This window comes from Balaenoptera physalus (genome assembly GCF_965194825.1).
Source record: "Balaenoptera physalus genome assembly, chromosome: 7".
NCBI lineage: Eukaryota > Metazoa > Chordata > Mammalia > Artiodactyla > Balaenopteridae > Balaenoptera > Balaenoptera physalus.
The window spans coordinates 98,362,821-98,384,789 of NC_138886.1; the positions used below are offsets into that span (position 1 = coordinate 98,362,821).

At 49.6% G+C, this 21,969-nt stretch overlaps 1 protein-coding gene across 1 annotated transcript; it reads right to left on the reverse strand.

Annotated features, from left to right (window-relative positions):
• Window positions 1-237: 237 nt before the first annotated feature.
• On the reverse strand, window positions 238-14,237 carry LOC309664317 (NUT family member 2G-like; the record flags this gene model as incomplete). The annotated part of the gene is made up of 7 exons (XM_082469497.1): window positions 238-1,020; window positions 1,541-1,657; window positions 2,051-2,296; window positions 2,839-2,964; window positions 4,026-4,146; window positions 9,718-10,432; window positions 14,225-14,237. 7 exons carry the CDS (start codon window positions 14,235-14,237, stop codon window positions 238-240), a joined length of 2,121 nt encoding a protein of 706 aa, XP_082325623.1.
• Window positions 14,238-21,969: the final 7,732 nt, after the last annotated feature.

Genomic DNA, 21,969 nt, shown 5'->3' on the forward strand with positions numbered 1-21,969 from the left:
ATCTTTATTCACAATTTACATACATCACTCCGAAGGTCCTGCCCACACCCACCTCCCCCACCTCCCTAACCCCCCACAATCCCACTCCCCCTCCCCGCCCTGGTGGTCCTGCCCTCCCTCCCTTCCTCCCACATCCTCCAGGATCAGCACTGGGGTGAGGAGGAGCCCCTAGGCTCCCCTGGGGGCCGCCCTGGGGGGCTCGCCCTGGAGGGCCGGCCCGGCTGTTCCCTACTGGCTTCAGTGCTTCCTCTTCCTCTTCCTCCTCTTCCCTGTGACAAAAGGGTCACGCTTTCTCTTTCTCGGCTGTGAGGGTCGAGCCAGCCCCAGAGCCAAGGCTCGCCTCCCAGAGACCCCGTGGCCAGCCCCGGGGATGGGCAGCTTCTCAGCAGCGGCTGGGCGCCCACACAGAGCCCGCTTCCTCGACTTGGGAGCGGCTGGTGGAGCTGGGCTGGGGCCTCTTCTCTGAGGGGGGGCCTGGGGAGCACTCTGGGCCCCCCAACCTCCAGGGGAGGCCAGGCCTGAGGCAGGGGCAGGTGTCTGGGACAGCCGGCAAGACGGCAGGCTCTGCGGAGAGGCCAAGCGGAAGGCCAGGCTGGGGAGCTCCTCCTCGTCCTCACTGGACGCGTCCCTGGGCCCTCGGGCCTCCGGAACAGGAGACGCCTCTCTGAGAACAGACGCATCCCTGGGTCCCAGTAGAGGGCCAGTGCGCCTTTGACCCTGGGGAGGGGAGGGCCGTCCGGCCCGGAATGGAGAGACCTCCTGACGTCCTCGAGAGGGAACAAAGACTTTGGGCCCGATAGGGCCAGTGTCTGCTCGGATGGGCCTATGAAGAACCTCAAAATCAATCTCTGCTGGGCAGGCTTCATCACTGACCCCTCGATGGCGGTCTTGGTCGTGCCTCTGGGCACGTTGGCCAGCGTGGGACTCAGATGGACTTGAGTCCATTCCGGGTGCACTTTGGCTGGGGGCTGCCGGCCCACCCTCGCCCTCTTTCAAGGCCAGGAGTCGTTTCTGCACCAGCTGGTAGGAGGGAGGAGGACAGTGACGGCTCCACTCGCACGTGTGAGAGGAGGAGCACTGGGCAGTGGGACAATGGCCCTGGGGGGGAGGAGGGGACGGGGGACCCCAGGACTAGACTCCAAATACAGACACGGTGGCATTCCTGCCATCCTCCTGCACCTTATTCCCAGCTGTGTGTCCTTCCCTCCGCTCCCGGCTCCCCATCCTCTCCTTCCTATCACCCTGCGCTGCACCCACCCAGAAAGGTCCCTTCCCCATGCCAGGCCTCCGAGGCAGGGAAGGGATGGACAAAGCCATGTGGGCCTCCTGTTCTGGGGCCCTACCTCTCCCCTGCTCACTGGGGTCCCTCCGTGCCCTGGTCTTCCTGGGTGTCCCTTGTCTCCCCTGTTCTCCCTGCGATCCCTCCCTCCTCTGGCTCCCCTGGGCCACCTGGTTTCCCCTGTCCCCTGGATCCCCTCGGGTCCCCCCTCCCCTGGAGTCCCCTGGCTCCCTAAGTGTCCCTCTCCCTCCCCTGGCTCACTTCTTCAGGGGTGAGTCCTTCATCCCGCTCCAGCTCCTCAGCAAGGGCCAAGAGATCCAGCTGTGGGTCTGGGGAAAGCAATTCGGCCAGGAATCGAGGGTGAATGACTGCCTCCACCTCGGACAGAAAGAAGAGGCTGTGAGCATCCTTGGCCAGGAGTGGCCTGTGACACAAGAAGACCAGGAGGGAAAGTGAAAAGCAGAGACCCGCCCCCACTCTCCTCCACAAGGCGGGGATGGTCAGCACACACACACACACACACACACACATGCACATACACAGTCACACACAAAAGAGCACATATACAGATGCACATACACAGACACACAAAGGCATACACACAGACACAAACATATACACACATATATCTGCGAAAATCTCCCTTAACACCAGGCTCAGGAACAAGGAGCTGAGCTTAAGTCCCATCGGCCTGAGCAGAACCCAGATCTTGGGTGCTGAGAGTTCCATGCCCTGGCATCTTGTAGACCCCAGGCTCCAGGCCCAGCCTACCTTGGTGACAAAGTCTTCCTGAGAACACAGCTTGTCAATGTAGCTCAAGAGACCCGGGTCCAAGTAGGTGTCGTCCTCTTCCTGCTTAAGCTCATTTCCGTCCTTTCCACATTCTGCATCTGATTCGCCAGTGGCTGAGTGGACGGGCCCCACCAGCGCCTCCATGATGTCCACATACTCCCTCACAGCCTCAGGGGGAATCTCCTTAGGCTCCTTGGCCTCCAGGGTCCGCTGGGATCTGTGTGGCTTCGGGTGCGAGGGCTGGGCGCTGGAGCCGGACATCATGGGAGCACAGGCTGAGGCAGAGCAGGAGGAAGGGAAGGAAGGTGAGGGACTCCCGGTCCACCTCCTGACCACCGAGCGCACGTTGGTGAGGGCATTGTTTGGGGGACATTGATGTGGGTGTGGGAGGGGTCAGGATCATCTGAAGCCTCATGCACAGTTGGAGAGGGGAGGTAAGGGGTCATCTAAGAGAGGCACAAATAAGGAAGTGGGGAACCTCCAATTTTCTAGGGGTCTCCCCATCAAGCCTACTTCTTAGGCAGACTTAGTGTGGGGTCCTTTGACAGGGAGGTGTGAGAGGAGTTACAAAACTGACCAAGTCCATACCCCGTAGTGACAAAGGGCAGCTGAGACCCCACCCCCCCACCCCCCGCCTCGGTGGCTGTTTTGGTTGAAAGACCAATGCCCCTGTCTTGAAAGAAAAGGATCCACATCGGGACGGTGGCCAACCCTAGGCCCCTGTTACCTGTGCCTTCAGCTCCAGTGGGAACCTGGGTGCCTGGCTGAAGGTGCACTTTCGGGGCTGGGGGCCCCCGAGGATCCAGCTTCGGTGGGGCTGGAGGAGGCAGGTCCTGCGCGCACTGCATCCACTGCAAATGCTGAATGCGCATCTCCTCCTCGGCCGCAAATTCCATGAACCTGGGGGGTGACGGAGGCACAGGCCACCCTGAGAAAAAGGCCTGGGTTCGGGAGCCCAACAAAGGCAGCCAAGAATGAGGCATTGGGAGAGGATGTGCCTTGGGGCCGTCAAGGCCCTGTGAGGTGCTGTCCACAGCAGAGAGCTGCTCCTGGAAGTGATAACAAGATCTGGGACCCTTCCTGCCTCACCAGCACTGGAGGGCATTCAACAGCATAGACCCAGGTCGCTGAATTGAACCAGGTCAACGGGACACATGGCTGACCCAGGGGGCACCCTCCTCATGCCCCCGTCCCCATCCAGAACCACATGAAGGGCTGACAGCCAGAGGCTGGAACAGGCATGTGCTCCCCACAGGGGTCCGTGCCCGAATCCAGGACCCTGGGCTAGGACTGAGAGTCCTGCAACATAGACCTGGAGACAGGGCCCAGGAGAGGCTGGACGATGTGGATGCTGAGCTTAGAGGAGAGGCCTTCCCTTCCTCTGAGAGGCGCTCGTTTGTTTGCTTTTGTTTCTTAAACCAAGGGGATTACCATGGAGCAAACACTGGAAGGGCCGGAGACCCTTGGGCCGATGACAGCTGGCTTCCCCAGCCTCTTCAGGGATGCCAGGGTACCCACACAGGGCACTTTTCATGAGAAGAGGTGGTCCCAAATCTATGTTAGTGGCCGCCAGCCACCCACCACTAAGGAAGCAGCAGGCTGGCGGGTGGAGCTCTTTCCCCGGCCCAGCCCATATGGCCGGAGTTGGACCCCTACTGGACTCACAGCTTCACCCTGCCCCGTCCTGAGACCTTCATGTCAAGGCAAGGGTAGGTCAAAATCAGGGGAAGGCAGAGCTCCTGGTGGAGGAAGGACAGAAGTCTCAAACTCTCAAGGTGAGGGAGGGGTTTCTGGGGGACAGCAGGGCCCCTGGGCTGCGGGGCCCCTGTGCTGGGTGACAGCCCTTCTCCTCTGTCCTCTCTGATGAGCACCCCCACGGCCAGACCCTGCCCTCACCCACTCGCCTCACCCTCCACGCAGCCCCTGGGCCCAGGACGCTGACTCACTTGTCCGCCCTCTCGTAGTAGATCATCCGGTCAAGGTTGCTCAAGCGCCGCCATTCCTGCACGGCCCTCCACAGTCCCTCCTCCAGCGGCATGTTGGGATTCAGGCGGGCCACGGATCGAAGCACTGGGCTGTAAGCACTCGGGGTCAGTCTCCGGGCCCAGCCCAGCCCCCACCTGCCTGACCCCACCCGCCCATGTGGACCACACATCACTCAACCCAGCATGACTGAGCAACAGGAGGGTGAGAGGCGGGCGTCTGGGAGGGCAAAGACGAGCCTTCCCGGCCACTGCTGTCACCGCCTCACACTCACTCAAGGACGACCATCCACTCCCAGGCTAGAGCTGGGACATTGTGCCTTGGGGAGCTCTTTTCCTCCTCAAGGCTGCATTTTCATCATAAAAATCATCATCATCAATGAGGCGTGGCATGTGCCAAGCAATTTGCTAACACTTCATAGATTAGCCCAAGGCGTCTTCTGCACAGTCCTCTGAGTGAACTGTAATTGTCCCCTTTTTACGAGGGACCGGAGGTTTAGGATGGAAATGCCTGCCAGGCTCACAACTCTAGTGGGAGAGAGCCCACGCCCTTAGGAGAGCTCTACCATCACCCTGTTCCTAGTGGAATTCTCCACAACGAAGTGGAGGCATGCATAAAGCGCTCTCCTGGGCCCCGCGCTCCTCCCCCTCCTCTGAAGTGACCTCCCCTGGCCATGTACACTCAAGTCCTGTATGAAGGACACGGCACCACAGGAGAGTGCGGCATCCACTCCTTGGCTCCTCACCTTACACCACGACCCTCTCTGACTGCAAGTCTTCAGTCCGTATTACCATGAGGATCATGGAAGAGCAAGCTGGCCAGACTCACAGGGTGGTGGGGCCCGTTGAGATAGGGCACATTTCAGTCCTGATGTCACGGACTGGCAGGCCCACCCATGTGACCGACAATGTGCCCTCTCATAGCATGGACATCGCCCTCACACCTTCCTTCCAGTAGCCCTAGAAACCTAACGTGCGAGTCCATCCCCAGTTCCTCTTTATCTAAAAGCTCCCATAAGCTCAGGACCACCTGAGCGTTCACTCACATGAGAAAGCAGGAAAAAGCTTCTGCATCAGGACTCAGGCGAAAGTGTCTCCGGGCCAGGGGCTTGATGTGCTGCCAACGTCGGAAGTTACTGTACTCTCTCTGGGTGTTAGAGGAGCCATCCTGCGAGGCGTTGGGCTGGTTGGTGGCCAGGCGGCCCTCCCTGGAAGTGCCATGTGGCCATGGCCCAGAGTTCACTGGGCGAATGACAGGGGCCAGCTTGGCAGCTGGTGGTGGAGCTTGAGGAGGAAAGCCCGGGGTCCAGTCTCCCTTGCCAGCCTGACGTCCTCGAGAGGGAACAAAGACTCTGAGCACGAACGGGCCAGTGTCTGTTCGGATGGGCCTATGAAGAGCCTCAACATCAATCTCTGGTGGGCAGGCTTCATCACTGACCCCTCGATGGCGGTCTTGGTCGTGCCTCTGGGCACCTTGGCTGGCGTGGGACTCAGATGGAATTGAGCCCACTCCGGGTGCACTGTGGCTCGGGGCTGGCGGCCCACCCTCGTCCTCTTTCAAGGCCAGGAGTCGTTTCTGCACCAGCTGGTAGGAGGGAGGAGGACAGTGACGGCTCCACGCGCACGTGTGAGAGGAGGAGCACTGGGCAGTGGGACAATGGCCCTGGGGGGGAGGAGGGGACGGGGGACCCCAGGACTAGACTCCAAATACAGACACGGTGGCATTCCTGCCATCCTCCTGCACCTTATTCCCAGCTGTGTGTCCTTCCCTCCGCTCCCGGCTCCCCATCCTCTCCTTCCTATCACCCTGTGCTGCACCCACCCCAGAGAGGGCCCTTCCCCATGCCAGGCCTCCGAGGCAGGGAACGGACGGACAGAGCCATGTGGGCCTCCTGCTCTGGGGCCCTACCTCTCCCCTGCTCACTGGAGTCCCTCCGTGCCCTGGTCTTCCTGGCTGTCCCTTGTCTCCACTGTTCTCCCTGCGATCCCTCCCTCCTCTGGCTCCCCTGGGCCACCTGGTTTCCCCTGCCCCCTGGATCACCTGGGGTCCCCCCTCCCCTGGAGTCCCCTGGCTCCCTAAGTGTCCCTCTCCCTCCCCTGGCTCACTTCTTCAGGGGTGAGTCCTTCCTCCTGCTTCAGCTCCTCAGCAAGGGCCAAGAGATCCAGCTGTGGGTCTGGGGAAAACAATTCTGCCGGGAATCGAGGGTGAATGACTGCCTCCACCTCGGACAGAAAGAAGAGGCTGTGAGCATCCTTGGCCAGGAGTGGCCTGTGACACAAGAAGACCAGGAGGGAAAGTGAAAAGCAGAGACCCGCCCCCACTCTCCTCCACAAGGCGGGGATGGTCAGCACACACACACACACACACACACACATGCACATACACAGTCACACACAAAAGAGCACATATACAGATGCACAGACACAGACACACAAAGGCATACACACAGACACAAACATATACACACATACATCTGCGTAAACCTCCCGTAACACCAGGCTCAGGAACAAGGAGCTGAGCTTAAGTCCCATCGGCCTGAGCAGAACCCAGATCTTGGGTGCTGAGAGTTCCATGCCCTAGCACCTTGTAGACCCCAGGCTCCAGGCCCAGCCTACCTTGGTGACAGAGTGTTCCAGGGAACGCAGCTCGTCAGTGTAGCTCAAGAGACACGGGTCCAAGTAGGTGTCGTCCTCTTCCTGCTTCAGCTCATTTCCGTCCTTTCCACATTCTGCATCTGATTCGCCAGTGGCTGAGTGGACATGCCCCACCAGCGCCTCCATCCTGTCCACATCCTCCCTCACAGCCTCAGGGGGAATCTCCTTGGGTGACTTGGGCTCCGGGGTCCGCTGGGATCTGTGTGTCTTCGGGTGCGAGGGCTGGGCCCTGGGGCCGCACATCCTGGGAGCACAGGCTGAGGCAGAGCAGGAGGAAGGGAAGGAAGGTGAGGGACTCCCGGTCCACCTCCTGACCACCGAGCGCACGTTGGTGAGGGCATTGTTTGGGGGACGTTGATGTGGGTGTGGGAGGGGTCAGGACCATCTGAAGCCTCATGCACAGTTGGAGAGGGGAGGTTAGGGGGTCATCTAAGAGAGTCACAAGTAAGGAAGTGGGGAACCTCCAATTTTCTCCTAAGTGGGTCAAGCCCACTTCTTAGGCAGACTTAGTGTGGGGTCCTTTGACAGGGAGGTGTGAGAGGAGTTACAAAACTGACCAAGTCCATACCCCGTAGTGACAAGGGGCAGCTGAGACCCCACCCCCCCCACCCCCCGCCTCGGTGGCTGTTTTGGTTGAAAGACCAATGCCCCTGTCTTGAAAGAAAAGGATCCACATGGGGACGGTGGCCAACCCTAGGCCCCTGTTACCTGTGCCTTCAGCTCCAGTGGGAACCTGGGTGCCTGGCTGAAGGTGCACTTTCGGGGCTGGGGGACCCCGAAGATCCAGCTTCGGTGGGGCTGGAGGAGGCAGGTCCTGCGCGCACTGCATCCACTGCAAATGCTGAATGTGCATCTCCTCCTCGGCCGCAAATTCCATGAACCTGGGGGGTGACGGAGGCACAGGCCACCCTGAGAAAAAGGCCTGGGTTCTGGAGCCCAACAAAGGCAGCCAAGAATGAGGCACTGGGACAGGATGTGCCTTGGGGCCGTCAAGGCCCTGTGAGGTGCTGTCCACAGCAGAGAGCTGCTCCTGGAAGTGATAACAAGATCTGGGACCCTTCCTGCCTCACCAGCACTGGAGGGCATTCAACAGCATAAACCCAGGTCGCTGAATTGAACCAGGTCAACGGGACACATGGCTGACCCAGGGGGCACCCTCCTCATGCCCCCGTCCCCATCCAGAACCACATGAAGGGCTGACAGCCAGAGGCTGGAACAGGCATGTGCTCCCCACAGGGGTCCGTGCCCGAATCCAGGACCCTGGGCTAGGACTGAGAGTCCTGCAACATAGACCTGGAGACAGGGCCCAGGAGAGGCTGGACGATGTGGATGCTGAGCTTAGAGGAGAGGCCTTCCCTTCCTCTGAGAGGCGCTCGTTTGTTTGCTTTTGTTTCTTAAACCAAGGGGATTACCATGGACCAAACACTGGAAGGGCCGGAGACCCTTGGGCCGACGACAGCTGGCTTCCCCAGCCTCTTCAGGGATGCCAGGGTACCCACACAGGGCACTTTTCATGAGAAGAGGTGGTCCCAAATCTATGTTAGTGGCCGCCAGCCACCCACCACTAAGGAAGCAGCAGGCTGGCGGGTGGAGCTCTTTCCCCGGCCCAGCCCATATGGCCGGAGTTGGACCCCTACTGGACTCACAGCTTCACCCTGCCCCGTCCTGAGACCTTCATGTCAAGGCAAGGGTAGGTCAAAATCAGGGGAGGGCAGAGCTCCTGGTGGAGGAAGGACAGAAGTCTCAAACTCTCAAGGTGAGGGAGGGGTTTCTGGGGGACAGTAGGGCCCCTGGGCTGCGGGGCCCCTGTGCTGGGTGACAGCCCTTCTCCTCTGTCCTCTCTGATGCGCACCCCCACGGCCAGACCCTGCCCTCACCCACTCGCCTCACCCTCCACGCAGCCCCTGGGCCCAGGACGCTGACTCACTTGTCCGCCCTCTCGTAGTAGATCATCCGGTCAAGGTTGCTTCTGCACCGCCATTCCTGCACGGCCCTCCACAGTCCCTCCTCCAGCGGCATGTTGGGATTCAGGCGGGCCACGGATCGAAGCACTGGGCTGTAAGCACTCGGGGTCAGTCTCCGGGCCCAGCCCAGCCCCCACCTGCCTGACCCCACCCGCCCATGTGGACCACACATCACTCAACCCAGCATGACTGAGCAACAGGAGGGTGAGAGGCGGGCGTCTGGGAGGGCAAAGACGAGCCTTCCCGGCCACTGCTGTCACCGCCTCACACTCACTCAAGGACGACCATCCACTCCCAGGCTAGAGCTGGGACATTGTGCCTTGGGGAGCTCTTTTCCTCCTCAAGGCTGCATTTTCATCATAAAAATCATCATCATCAATGAGGCGTGGCATGTGCCAAGCAATTTGCTAACACTTCATAGATTAGCCCAAGGCGTCTTCTGCACAGTCCTCTGAGTGAACTGTAATTGTCCCCTTTTTACGAGGGACCGGAGGTTTAGGATGGAAATGCCTGCCAGGCTCACAACTCTAGTGGGAGAGAGCCCACGCCCTTAGGAGAGCTCTACCATCACCCTGTTCCTAGTGGAATTCTCCACAACGAAGTGGAGGCATGCATAAAGCGCTCTCCTGGGCCCTGCGCTCCTCCCCCTCCTCTGAAGTGACCTCCCCTGGCCATGTACACTCAAGTCCTGTATGAAGGACACGGCACCACAGGAGAGTGCGGCATCCACTCCTTGGCTCCTCACCTTACACCACGACCCTCTCTGACTGCAAGTCTGCAGTCCATATTACCATGAGGATCATGGAAGAGCAAGCTGGCCAGACTCACAGGGTGGTGGGGCCCGTTGAGATAGGGCACATTTCAGTCCTGATGTCACGGACTGGCAGGCCCACCCATGTGACCGACAATGTGCCCTCTCATAGCATGGACATCGCCCTCACACCTTCCTTCCAGTAGCCCTAGAAACCTAACGTGCGAGTCCATCCCCAGTTCCTCTTTATCTAAAAGCTCCCATAAGCTCAGGACCACCTGAGCGTTCACTCACATGAGAAAGCAGGAAAAAGCTTCTGCATCAGGACTCAGGCGAAAGTGTCTCCGGGCCAGGGGCTTGATGTGCTGCCAACGTCGGAAGTTACTGTACTCTCTCTGGGTGTTAGAGGAGCCATCCTGCGAGGCGTTGGACTGGTTGGTGGCCAGGCGGCCCTCCCTGGAAGTGCCATGTGGCCATGGCCCAGAGTTCACTGGGCGAATGATAGGGGCCAGCTGGGCAGCTGGTGGTGGAGCTTGAGGAGGAAAGCCTGGGGTCCAGCCTCCCTTGCCAGCCTGACTAACTCCAACAGCTGAAGCAGTCACGACGGTCCCCATCACAGGGGTTGCTATGAATACGGGTGCAGGACATGCAGCACTCCCGCTGAGGGCCCCTGGAGCGGTCCAGTTGAGGGGGGCCTGAGTAACGACAAAGGTCTGAGTCTGGGGGGCCTCCACTGTCCTCCCTTGAGACCTGACTTGGACAGTGAGGTTGCAAGCCCCAGGGGCACTGGGGCCACGGCCACCATTAGCCACCAAAGGCGTCCTGGGGAAAGCTGGCAGCAGCAGGCTGCTGCCAGGAGGGAATGCTGGGGTGATGGGATGTGGCAGGTGCTGCTGCCAGGGTGGCCGGTGCTGGGCGCCAGGAATGGGTGGAGGGAAGGGCACTGCCGTGAAAGCAGACAAGGAGGCACCGGGGTTCATGGTCACATCCGTTCCCAGCACTGGAGATGCTGTTGAGGCAAAGGAAAGGAGTGAATGGAGGAGGAGAATGGGCAAGTGGGACTGAGGCTTTCTGTGGCATCAGAGTGTAAATCTCCACAGGTGAGGGACACTTGGACAAGGGAAACTGTGCAGCGTGCAAGTGTCTTCAAGTGATTTTCATGCCCTGACCTCCAGTTGAGAATTATTCCACTGGTGACCCCGCGCCCATCCACCAAGGTCCCTGACCCCTGTCTGCCGAGAAGAAATCGCCTCAGCAAGCACTGACTTGGAGAGCCTCCCTAAGGCACCCCCTGGCACCTAAGCCTCACAGGCTGTCTCCCAAGACCTGGAACTGTGTGGACATCCGCTCTGTGAGAAATGCCCCTCAGCCGGCGTACTAGCAGGTAGGGACCTTCTCCAAGGTAAGTTCTAGGCACCCAAAGGCCCTTTGTGGACAGGTATTGTGTAAAATATTAGGGCCCCACCTCCTCCTCAGTCCTCCTTTTCCTGATGCTCAGTATAAATCCCCTCTTTCTTTCCTAGCCTCACAAAACAAAACAAAATGCTGGAAAATATCTCTCTAATGGAATCCCGATACAAACCCATAACACTGGCCCAGAATGCACCTGCATCTCAGAACAACCCACAGCAGACACGTAACATGGGCCAGGTCCTGCCACCCCCTCCCCAGTGCCCAGAGTCACTGTCATCACTCAGGAGTTCTGTTCCTAAGAGGCGGGGGTGGGAGGAGTGGTGTGTGAGAAGTAGGCACGTGTCCCTTAGATTCTGTCATTTCACAGCCAGTGATGGCTGCAGAGGATTAAACAAGGGCCAGGGAATTGTCATGTTACATTGGTCATGGGAGTACAGACCTCCTGTGGTCCTTCCCCTTCCAGCTCCCAATAACGGAAAGACAATCTGAGAAGCAGGCAGAAGCCAGTTGCCATGGCGATCAAGTTGTCTGGAACACATCCCTGTTCAGGAGAACAAGGTACACACCACGGTGCACCTAATTAACCAGAACAGATGTCATAGGACGTTTAATAATAACACAGAAGATCGTCTTCCTGCCCCTGGGCTACACTCCTTCCCCCTTTAAAAGAGGAAGCAGCCTTCACAGACATTCCACCCGAAACAACCTCACTCCACATCTGTCCCCTGTCCATGAAGGAGTGACAGGAAATATGAACAAACTCTTCCTCTCAAGGCAGCCTGAGGGTCCACCATGAGATACTGGATGAGATGAAGTAAGTCTGAAGAACTGCAATTCCACAAAAGGAAGAACAGTTCAGAACAACTCAGGAACCTGAGCCATTTCTTGGCTGAAGTTACACGGTTGCCCATCCCCTGTTGAATCCCAAGCAACAGTTACCTGAACTGAGAAGTGAGCTCTGGGCTGGGAGGAGTGGACGAGGTGTGGGCTGCGGCAGTTAGAGTAACCTCCTGCCTAGCTCTCGGAGAGGGCACTTCACTGCAGGTGTGGCCACACACAGCCCCACTGAATAGTTTTCTCACCAAGACCATCTCTCCCCACGGCCCCCTTAGATACAGTATGCTCCTGTTCAAATCCCTTAGAAAGATATGGTGAGGCAAGCTTCAGGTGCCTCAGGAACACAAGACACGTCTAGGCTTTCCTCATGACCCTCCCTGTGTCACCACCAGGACATCACACACATCCTTACACACACGTTTCAAAGTGGCTTGTCTCCCTTCTAGAAAGAATCAACCTGCCTGCTGCCATCCTTTCTCCATAGCCAGGGCAATTCCTCTTGATCCACCTCCAATGACCCCTCCTCCCCAGTGCAGTCTCAGGTTTCTTCAGGCTCCCCAGTCTCCCCAGGTGAAATGTCCTCGTGTGTCCAGTGCTCTCTTCTCCCTCTACTTCAGTCCAACTGTGTGCCCACCGTGAAGTGTCACGTGTGAACCCGAAATATGTGAGGGATGGCAGGGTCTCTGAGAACACACCCCCAGCCTATAGGCTTACCTCCTTCTGAAGCCATCCTGCAGGCTTGGGCACGGACTACTGCTGCCTGGTAGCCTCAATGAGAAAAGTCAAGACCAGGACCCAGAGAGTGACCTGCTTCAACAGACGCTCAGGATCCAACTGAAGGAGGGGCAGGTTTGAGTCATAACAGTAGAATGTGGCTGAAACATTCTGCAGTGGGGGAGGGGCAGAGGGCACGTGGGTCTGGGTAGGGTGGGGGTAGGGAGACATTCCACGAGGGCTCTGGCAGGTAGGCAAGAACCGGAAGTTCCTTCCACCTCACACAGTGGCAACACAATTGGCATGTGCCTCTTTACGCAGTTTATAGACTGTTTTTTTGATTTACGGCACCGAGGTTGGACTTGACGGTCCCTTCCTTTCACTTCTTTTTCCATCAACCTAGTTTTGTGTCCCTCAACACACTCTGCTTCCTACCTGGCTCTTGACTTACTTCAACAGAGACTAGACTTTCTGAACAAAATTCAGAACTGTTAGTCTGATAAACACTTGGGTATTTATGGCCACATGGAACTGAGTATTTGAAATTAGGATTGTCTCAGCAGATCCAGTGTCTTTGACTGCTGTCTGTACATCACTCCTAAGGGAGTGGTCCTTGTGCTCCAACCAACATCCAGCAGGACCAGCCTTACTAATGAGCCTTTGTGCTGGAAAGCCCCCGTCCATCAAAAAACCGTCATGCAGCCCCCATGTCCAAGACCAGAATTCACTAAATGTCTTTCTCATAGTATTCCATGGTTGTAAAAGATTGAGTTTTTTACCTTTTAAATGATTTTAGTATAATATTTTAAGCGAGTAACACCTTCTCATGGTTCAAAATTAAATTGTGCAAAATGGAATATGCAGTGGCGAGTCCTCCTCCCACCTCTTTCCCCTGTCAACCCAATCCTCTTTCCCGGAGGAAACCAGTGTTATCTCTTTCACTAAAATCTTCCCAGAGATACGTCATGCAACTAAAAACGAAGGCAATCTGTTTTCAGTTTTTAAAATGCCTTCATTTTTTTTCTAGTTGAAAATTCATATATGTTCCAATATATCTGAGGATATTTCCAATGATTGTCTTTGTACGGGTATCGTGGCTCCTCTGTTTCTGCACTAGATTCCTAGAACAAGAATTTCTAGTCTCTTAAATTTCAAAGCACCTGAAAGAATAGGGTGGCTCGATCTAGTAAAGAAAAGTAACAAATGCCTAACTGAATTTGACTTTTGAATTTCACATAAACAATGAATTCATTTTTAGTACAACTTTGTCCCATGCAACATTTTGGACATAGTTTTACTGCAAATTCTTTCCCTGTTTATCTGAAATTTACCTTTAACTCGAAATCTGTATTTTATCTGGCAACACTACCAAAAAATCAGAACATACTAAGCTATTATCAGTTACTCATCCTTATGAGAAAGAGAACTTGGAGTGATGAGACTAAAGTGTGCATCTTGGCTCCAACAGAAAACACAACTGTAAACATACACAAAATCTGCAGGCTCTTTGGATGAAATGGATTTGGAAGAGCCATCATATAGCACTGAACATCTTGGCTTAGTAGGGGTAAGGACAGAAGTAAGGAACAAGAAGGCAGAAAATCTTCTTCTCTTTCCTTATGTTAAAGGGACTAAACATCCTAGAGCCCTGGTTTTTCTAGGTGTTAAAAGTCCACTACCCATGAGATGGATGTGCACCTTGACACAATGCCAAGAGTTTATCCACCAGTGTCCAATCCCCATTCAGACAAGCCCACTTCCATCTAAATCCTAGCCTGCAAGCCCTGCTTACAAGTTTGTTAATTTCCTGTCTGCATTACATACACTTGCTCTTTACCATCTAGGATCATCGTTGCATATGGCCCCATCTGCATGGGAATCATGGTAGCATTCCTTTTACAAAACTTGTCTGATTATTATTTTCATATTGAGAATCCATGTCAGTCAGTTTACCACTATCAAAATGATATGAAAGAGTATTCGTGTTTTGTGTTGTGAGAAGAGAGGACCGTTAGGAAACTTGTCAAGGGAGATGAAGGCTGAAAACCTCAGAGGATGGCAACCAAATCTCTTGGGAGACGAGATTCTCTCACTGCTGTAGCTGCAGTAGAACTCCAACTGATTGTGGGGTGTTGGGGAAGGAAACAGAGGTTTAGAAGGACTGTTCCACAGTGTGAAAAAGACTCCTGTTGGTGTTTAAGAAGTTCCTTGCCCCTTGTCAGGAAAAACTGACTCAGAAGAAGATGAGAAGATAAGGTGAGAATATTTCAAGCAACATCATGGTGAAACTTTATATCTAAAGAAACTTTAGACATAAAGTTTCTAAATGAACTTTATATCTAAAGAAACTCCTGTCGGGGACTGAAAAAAATAAACAGTTTGGGAATATCGCTCAGTACTGGAGCTTTTACAATGAAGGAAAACTCAGATGATTTTCAACCAATAACTTCATACTAGAGGGATGGTGAGGCAAAATATTGTACCCAGGCACTCGAGAAAGGCAGGCTTCCTTGTTGCTTCCTCCCTTTGTTCAGTCATTCAACCAATTATTTACAAGATTCTCACTCATAATTCTGATACAGTATTTGAAGGACTCTTCTCAAGGCCACTGATACAAAAATTGCACTGTGCAAAAATTAGCCAGTCCCAATTCTGCAATCACTTTTGTAATACTTCAAAATCCTACACCCGAGAGACAGAGAGAATCAAATTAGCCCAAATGTAATTTGGGAAGAGCAGTCACAGAAGGGAGTATCTAAAAGTCCTTTGGATCATGGTCTCTGACTATTCCTGCACAGAGGCTGCGGGCAGGCATTGACTACTGAGAAAAAACAACTCTGGACATGCATCACAAGCCTCAGAAGACAGTTCATCTTCCACTCAATCAGGAAACGTTAAAGAAACGAAGAGATACCATGTTTGTGTCTTGTGGAGTTTTCAAGTCTGGGCACTTGGGAGGCGCTTAGTGCTGTTAGATGTGAGGGGTCTTCAGAGGCATCCTGTTGAGTGAGAAATGCTCTGATCTTGCAATTGACCAGAAAGAGGATCTGATGATTGAAGTTTCTTTGGGAAGTATTACAAAGTCAGGTCAGTAAGTTGATCCCGCTACTATTTTTGTTGTTGTTGTTGTTTTTAATGCCAACTGAAAGTCTGCAAGATATTACAAAAAAGGAGGGAGGGAAAGTGAAATTGTTCCCATACTACCTGCTGTGTTGAAATTGACCCAGATTGTCCGCTCTCTCTCAAAGTTATTAAAAAAAAAAAAAAACGTACAAAGGAAACACCTGTGAATCAACATTTATTGAAAAACCTCCATGTATTAAATACACTGAGAAAAAATATTCTAGTAGAGTAAATGCGTTTGGAAAAACTCTAGGAACGGAGTCAGGAGACAGTATCTTAAGAGTGTTTCCCAGGTCTGAATTCTTTGCTAGAATTGTTCTTTAAAGGAAACTTCAGGCTTGCTAGGAAAAAGGACCTACTGTTTTTTTTTTTGTTTTTTTTTTGTTTTTTATTTTTACAAGAGATAAATAGACTGACACCAAGCATTGTACATGGATGACCACAACAAAAGCAACAATGATTGCAATTACCAAACATGAAACACACTCATACTATGTCATAATATTGACGTTCAGTCCAGTAATCCTCCACTGTAACAGCTCCTTTACTTTGCAGTGAAAATTGATTTGTATATTCTTTGCCTCTGAGTCCTTGTGGGATTTTTTTTTTTTTTTTTTTTTAAATTCAGACAGAAAGTCACAAAAATTATACTCATCCTCATCAGTTCACTCAGTCCCATGTAATTAATTGTTTTTTTTCATCTTGATCTTTTGTTGGCACTTTTATGAGTTCATCAGTTTTTCATCAGCGTTCTGAAAATGCTTATTCATTCAGTTCAGCAGTACAGTCAGTTACCAGAAACCTGTACTTGTCAGAGTCTTTACCATGAATTTCTTGAAGATGAAACCCTTTTATAGGAACATATTTGCAAAATCATCAGAGTACACCCACAACTGTCTGTAAATGACAAAAGACTTAAAAATGACCACGGTAAAAGATTTGATGAAAGTTCATAATAATGCAGTTGACAAGAAAATTAGTTATTTCTGAGATATACATTTTAAAGTAATAACTAGGATTATTACTTATAACATTATACCAGAACATATAAGATTTTTAGAAATTTCATGTAATGTCTGAAACATTTATATTAACATATTTCCATACATATTTCCATACAAATACAAATATAAGATTTTTAGAAATTTCATGTAATCTCTGAAACATTTATATTAACATATTTCCATACATATTTCCATACAAATACAAATATAAGATTTTTAGAAATTTCATGTAATGTCTGAAACATTTATATTAACATATTTCCATACAAATAACCCAATGAAAGTTTAGTATTAGTTGTTTTGTTTGTTTTTTTATACTGCAGGTTCTTATTAGGCATCAATTTTGTACACATCAGTGTATACATGTCAATCCCAATCGCCCAATTCAGCACACCACCATCCCCACCTCACCGCAGTTTTCCCCCCTTGGTGTCCATATGTCCATTCTCTACATCTGTGTCTCAACTTCTGCCCTGCAAACTGGCTCATCTGTACCATTTTTCTAGGTTCCACATACATGCATTAATATATGATATTTGTTTTTCTCTTTCTGACTTACTTCACTCTGTATGACAGTCTCTAGATCCATCCACGTCTCAACAAATGACTCAATTTCGTTCCTTTTTACGGCTGAGTAATATTCCCTTGTATATATGTACCACAACTTCTTTATCCATTCGTCTGTTGAGGGGCATTTAGGTTGCTTCCATGACCTGGCTATTGTAAATAGTGCTGCAATGAACATTCGGGTGCATGTGTCTTTTTGAATTACGGTTTTCTCTGGGTATATGCCCAGTAGTGGGATTGCTGGGTCATATGGTAATTCTATTTTTAGTTTTTTAAGGAACCTCCATATTGTTCTCCATAGTGGCTGTATCAATTTACATTCCCACCAACAGTGCAAGAGGGTTCCCTTTTCTCCACACCCTCTCCAGCATTTGTTGTTTGTAGATTTTCTGATGATGCCCATTCTAACAGGAGTGAGGTGATACCTCATTGTAGTTTTGATTTGCATTTCTCTAATAATTAGTGATGTTGAGCATCTTTTCATGTGCTTCATGGCCGTCTGTATGTCTTCTTTGGAGAAATGTCTATTTAGGTCTTCTGCCCATTTTTGGATTGGGGTGTTTGTTTCTTTGATATTGAGCTGAATGAGCTGTTTATATATTTTGGAGATTAATCCTTTGTCCGTTGATTCATTTGCAAATATTTTCTCCCATTCTGAGGGTTGTCTTTTCGTCTTGTTTATGATCTCCTTTGCTGTGCAAAAACTTTGAAGTTTCATTAGGTCCCACTTGTTTATTTTTGTTTTTATTTCCATTACTCTAGGAGGTGGATCAAAAAAGATCTTGCTGTGATTTATGTCAAAGAGTGTTCTTCCTATGTTTTCCTCTAAGAGTTTTATAGTGTCCAGTCTTATATTTAGGTCTCTAATCCATTTTGAGTTTATTTTTGTGTATGGTGTTAGGGAGTATTCTAATTTCATTCTTTTACATGTAGCTGTCCAGTTTTCCCAGCACCACTTATTGAAGAGACTGTCTTTTCTCCATTGTATATCTTTGCCTCCTTTGTCATAGATTAGTTGACCATAGGTGCGTGGGTTAATCTCTGGGCTTTCTATCTTGTTCCATTGATCTATGTTTCTGTTTTTGTGCCAGTACCATATTGTCTTGATTACTGTAGCTTTGTAGTATAGTCTGAAGTCAGGGAGTCTGATTCCTCCAGCTCCATTTTTTTGCCTCAAGACTGCTTTGGCTATTCGGGGTCTTTTGTGTCTCCATACAAATTTTAAGATGATTTGTTCTAGCTCCGTAAAAAATGCCATTGGTAATTTGATAGGGATTGCATTGAATCTGTAGATTGCTTTGGGTAGTATACTCATTTTCACAAAGTTGATTCTTCCAATCCAAGAACATGGTATATCTCTCCATCTGTTGGTATCATCTTTAATTTCTTTCATCAGTGTCTTATAGTTTTCTGCATACAGGTCTTTTGTCTCCCTAGGTAGGTTTATTCCTAGGTATTTTATTCTTTTTGTTGCAATGGTAAATGGGAGTGTTTCCATAATTTCTCTTTCAGATTTTTCATCATTAGTGTATAGGAATGCAAGAGATTTCTGTGCATTAATTTTGTATCCTGCAACTTTACCATATTCATTAATTAGCTCTAGCAGTTTTCTGGTGGCAGTTTTAGGATTCTCTATGTACAGTATCATGTCATCCGCAAACAGTGACAGTTTTACTTCCTCTTTTCCAATTTGTATTCCTTTTATTTCTTTTTCTTCTCTGATTGCCGTGGCTAGGACTTCCAGAACTATGTTGAATAATAGTGGTGAGAGTGGACATCCTTGTCTCGTTCCTGATCTTAGAGGAAATGCTTTCAGTTTTTCACCATTGAGAATGATGTTTGCTGTGGGTTTCTCATATATGGCCTTTATTATGTTGAGGTAGGTTCCCTCTATGCCCACTTTCTGGAGAGTTTTTATCAGAAATGGGTGCTGAATTTTGTCAAAAGCTTTTTCTTCATCTATTGAGATGATCATATGGTTTTTATTCTTCAATTTGTTAATATGGTGTATCACATTGATTGATTTGCGTATATTGAAGAATCCTTGCATCCCTGGGATAAATCCCACTTGATCGTGGTGTATGATCCTTTTGATGTGTTGTTGGATTCTGTTTGCTAGTATTTTGTTGAGGATTTTTGCATCTATATTCATCAGTGATATTGGTCTGTAATTTTCTTTTTTTGTAGTGTCTTTGTCTGGTTTTGGTATCAGGGTGATGGTGGCCTCATAGAATGAGTTTGGGAGTGTTCCTTCCTCTGCAATTTTTTGGAAGAGTTTGAGAAGGATGGGTGTTAGCTCTTCTCTAAATGTTTGATAGAATTCACCTGTGAAGCCATCTGGTCCTGGACTTTTGTTTGTTGGAAGATTTTTAATCACAGTTTCAATTTCATTACTTGTGATTGGTCTGTTCATAATTTCTGTTTCTTCCTGATTCAATCTTGGAAGGTTATACCTTTCTAAGAATTTGTCCATTTCTTCCAGGTTGTCCATTTTATTGGCATAAAGTTGCTTATAGTAGTCTCTTAGGATGTTTTGTATTTCTGCAGTGTCTGTTGTAACTTCTCCTTTTTCATTTCTGATTTTATTGATTTGAGTCCTCTCCCTCTTTTTCTTGATGAGTCTGGCTAATGGCTTATCAATTTTGTTTATCTTCTCAAAGAACCAACTTTTAGTTTTATTGATCTTTGCTATTGTTTTCTTTGTTTCTATTTCATTTATTTCTGCTCTGATCTTTATGATTTCTTTCCTTCTGCTAACTTTGGGTTTTGTTTGTTCTTCTTTCTCTAGTTTCTTTAGGTGTAAGGTTAGATTGTTTACTTGAGATTTTTCTTGTTTCTTTAGGTAGGCTTGTATAGCTATAAACTTCCCTCTTAGAACCGCTTTTGCTGCATCCCATAGGTTTTGGGTCGTCGTGTTTTCATTGTCATTTCTCTCTAGGTATTTTTTGATTTCCTCTTTGATTTCTTCAGTGATCTCTTGGTTATTTAGTAACGTATTGTTTAGCCTCCATGTGTTTGTCTTTTTTACGTTTTTTTCCCTGTAATTCATTTCTAATCTCATAGCGTTGTGGTCAGAAAAGATGCTTGGTATGATTTCAATTTTCTTAAATTTACTGAGGCTTGATTTGTGACCCAAGATGTGATCTATCCTGGAGAATGTTCCGTGCGCACTTGAGAAGAACGTGTAATCTGCTGTTTTTGGATGGAATGTCCTATATATATCAATTAAATCTATCTGGTCTATTGTGTCATTTAAAGCTTCTGTTTCCTTATTTATTTTCATTTTGGATGATCTGTCCATTGGTGTAAGTGAAGTGTTAAAGTCCCCCACTATTATTGTGTTACTGTCGATTTCCTCTTTTATAGCTGTTAGCAGTTGCCTTATGTATTGAGGTGCTCCTATGTTGGGTGCATATATATTTATAATTGTTATATCTTCTTCTTGGATTGATCCCTGGATCATTATGTAGTGTCCTTCCTTGTCTCTTGTAACATTCTTTATTTTAAAGTCTATTTTATCTGATATGAGTATAGCTACTCCAGCTTTCTTTTGATTTCCATTTGCATGGAATATCTTTTTCCATCCCCTAACTTTCAGTCTGTATGTGTCCCTAGGTCTAAAGTGGGTCTCTTGCAGACAGCATATATATGGGTCTTGTTTTTGTATCCATTCAGCCAGTCTATGTCTTTTGGTTGGGGCGTTTAATCCATTCACGTTTAAGGTAATTATCGATATGTATGTTCCTATGACCATTTTCTTAATTGTTTTGGGTTTGTTTTTGTAGGTCCTTTTCTTCTCTTGTGTTTCCCACTTAGAGAAGTTCCTTTAGCATTTGTTGTAGAGCTGGTTTGGTGGTGCTGAATTCTCTTAGCTTTTGCTTGTCTGTAAAGCTTTTGATTTCTCCATCAAATCTAAATGAGATCCTTGCCGGGTAGAGTAATCTTGGTTGTAGGTTCTTCCCTTTCATCACTTTAAGTATATCATGCCACTCCCTTCTGGCTTGCAGAGTTTCTGCTGAGAAATCAGCTGTTAACCTTATGGGAGTTCCCTTGTATGTTATTTGTCGTTTTTCCCTTGCTGCTTTCAATAATTTTTCTTTGTCTTTAATTTTTGCCACTTTGATTACTATGTGTCTCGGCGTGTTTCTCCTTGGGTTTATTCTGTATGGGACTCTCTGCGCTTCCTGGACTTGGGTGGCTATTTCCTTTCCCATGTTAGGGAAGTTTTCGACTATAATCTCTTCAAATATTTTCTCTGGTCCTTTCTCTCTCTCTTCTCCTTCTGGGACCCCTATAATGCGAATGTTGTTGCGTTTAATGTTGTCCCAGAGGTCTCTTAGGCTGTCTTCATTTCTTTTCATTCTTTTTTCTTTAGTCTGTTCCGCAGCAGTGAATTCCACCATTCTGTCTTCCAGGTCACTTATCCGTTCTTCTGCCTCAGTTATTCTGCTATTGATTCCTTCTAGTGTAGTTTTCATTTCAGTTATTGTATTGGTCATCTCTGTTTGTTTGTTCTTTAATTCTTCTAGGTCTTTGTTAATCATTTCTTGCATCTTCTCAATCTTTGCCTCCATTCTTATTCCGAGGTCCTGGATCATCTTCACTATCATTATTCTGAATTCTTTCTCTGGAAGGTTGCCTATCTCCACTTCATTTAGCTGTTTTTCTGGGATTTTTTCTTGTTCCTTCATCTGGTACATAGCCCTCTGCCTTTTCATCTTCTCTATCTTTCTGTAACTGTGGTTTTTGGTCCACAGGCTGCAGGATTGTAGTTTTTCTTGCTTCTGTTGTCTGCCCTCTGGTGGTTGAGGCTATCTAAGAGGCTTGATGGGAGGCTCTGGTGGTGGGTAGAGCTGACTGTTGCTGTGGCGGTCTGAGCTCAGTAAAA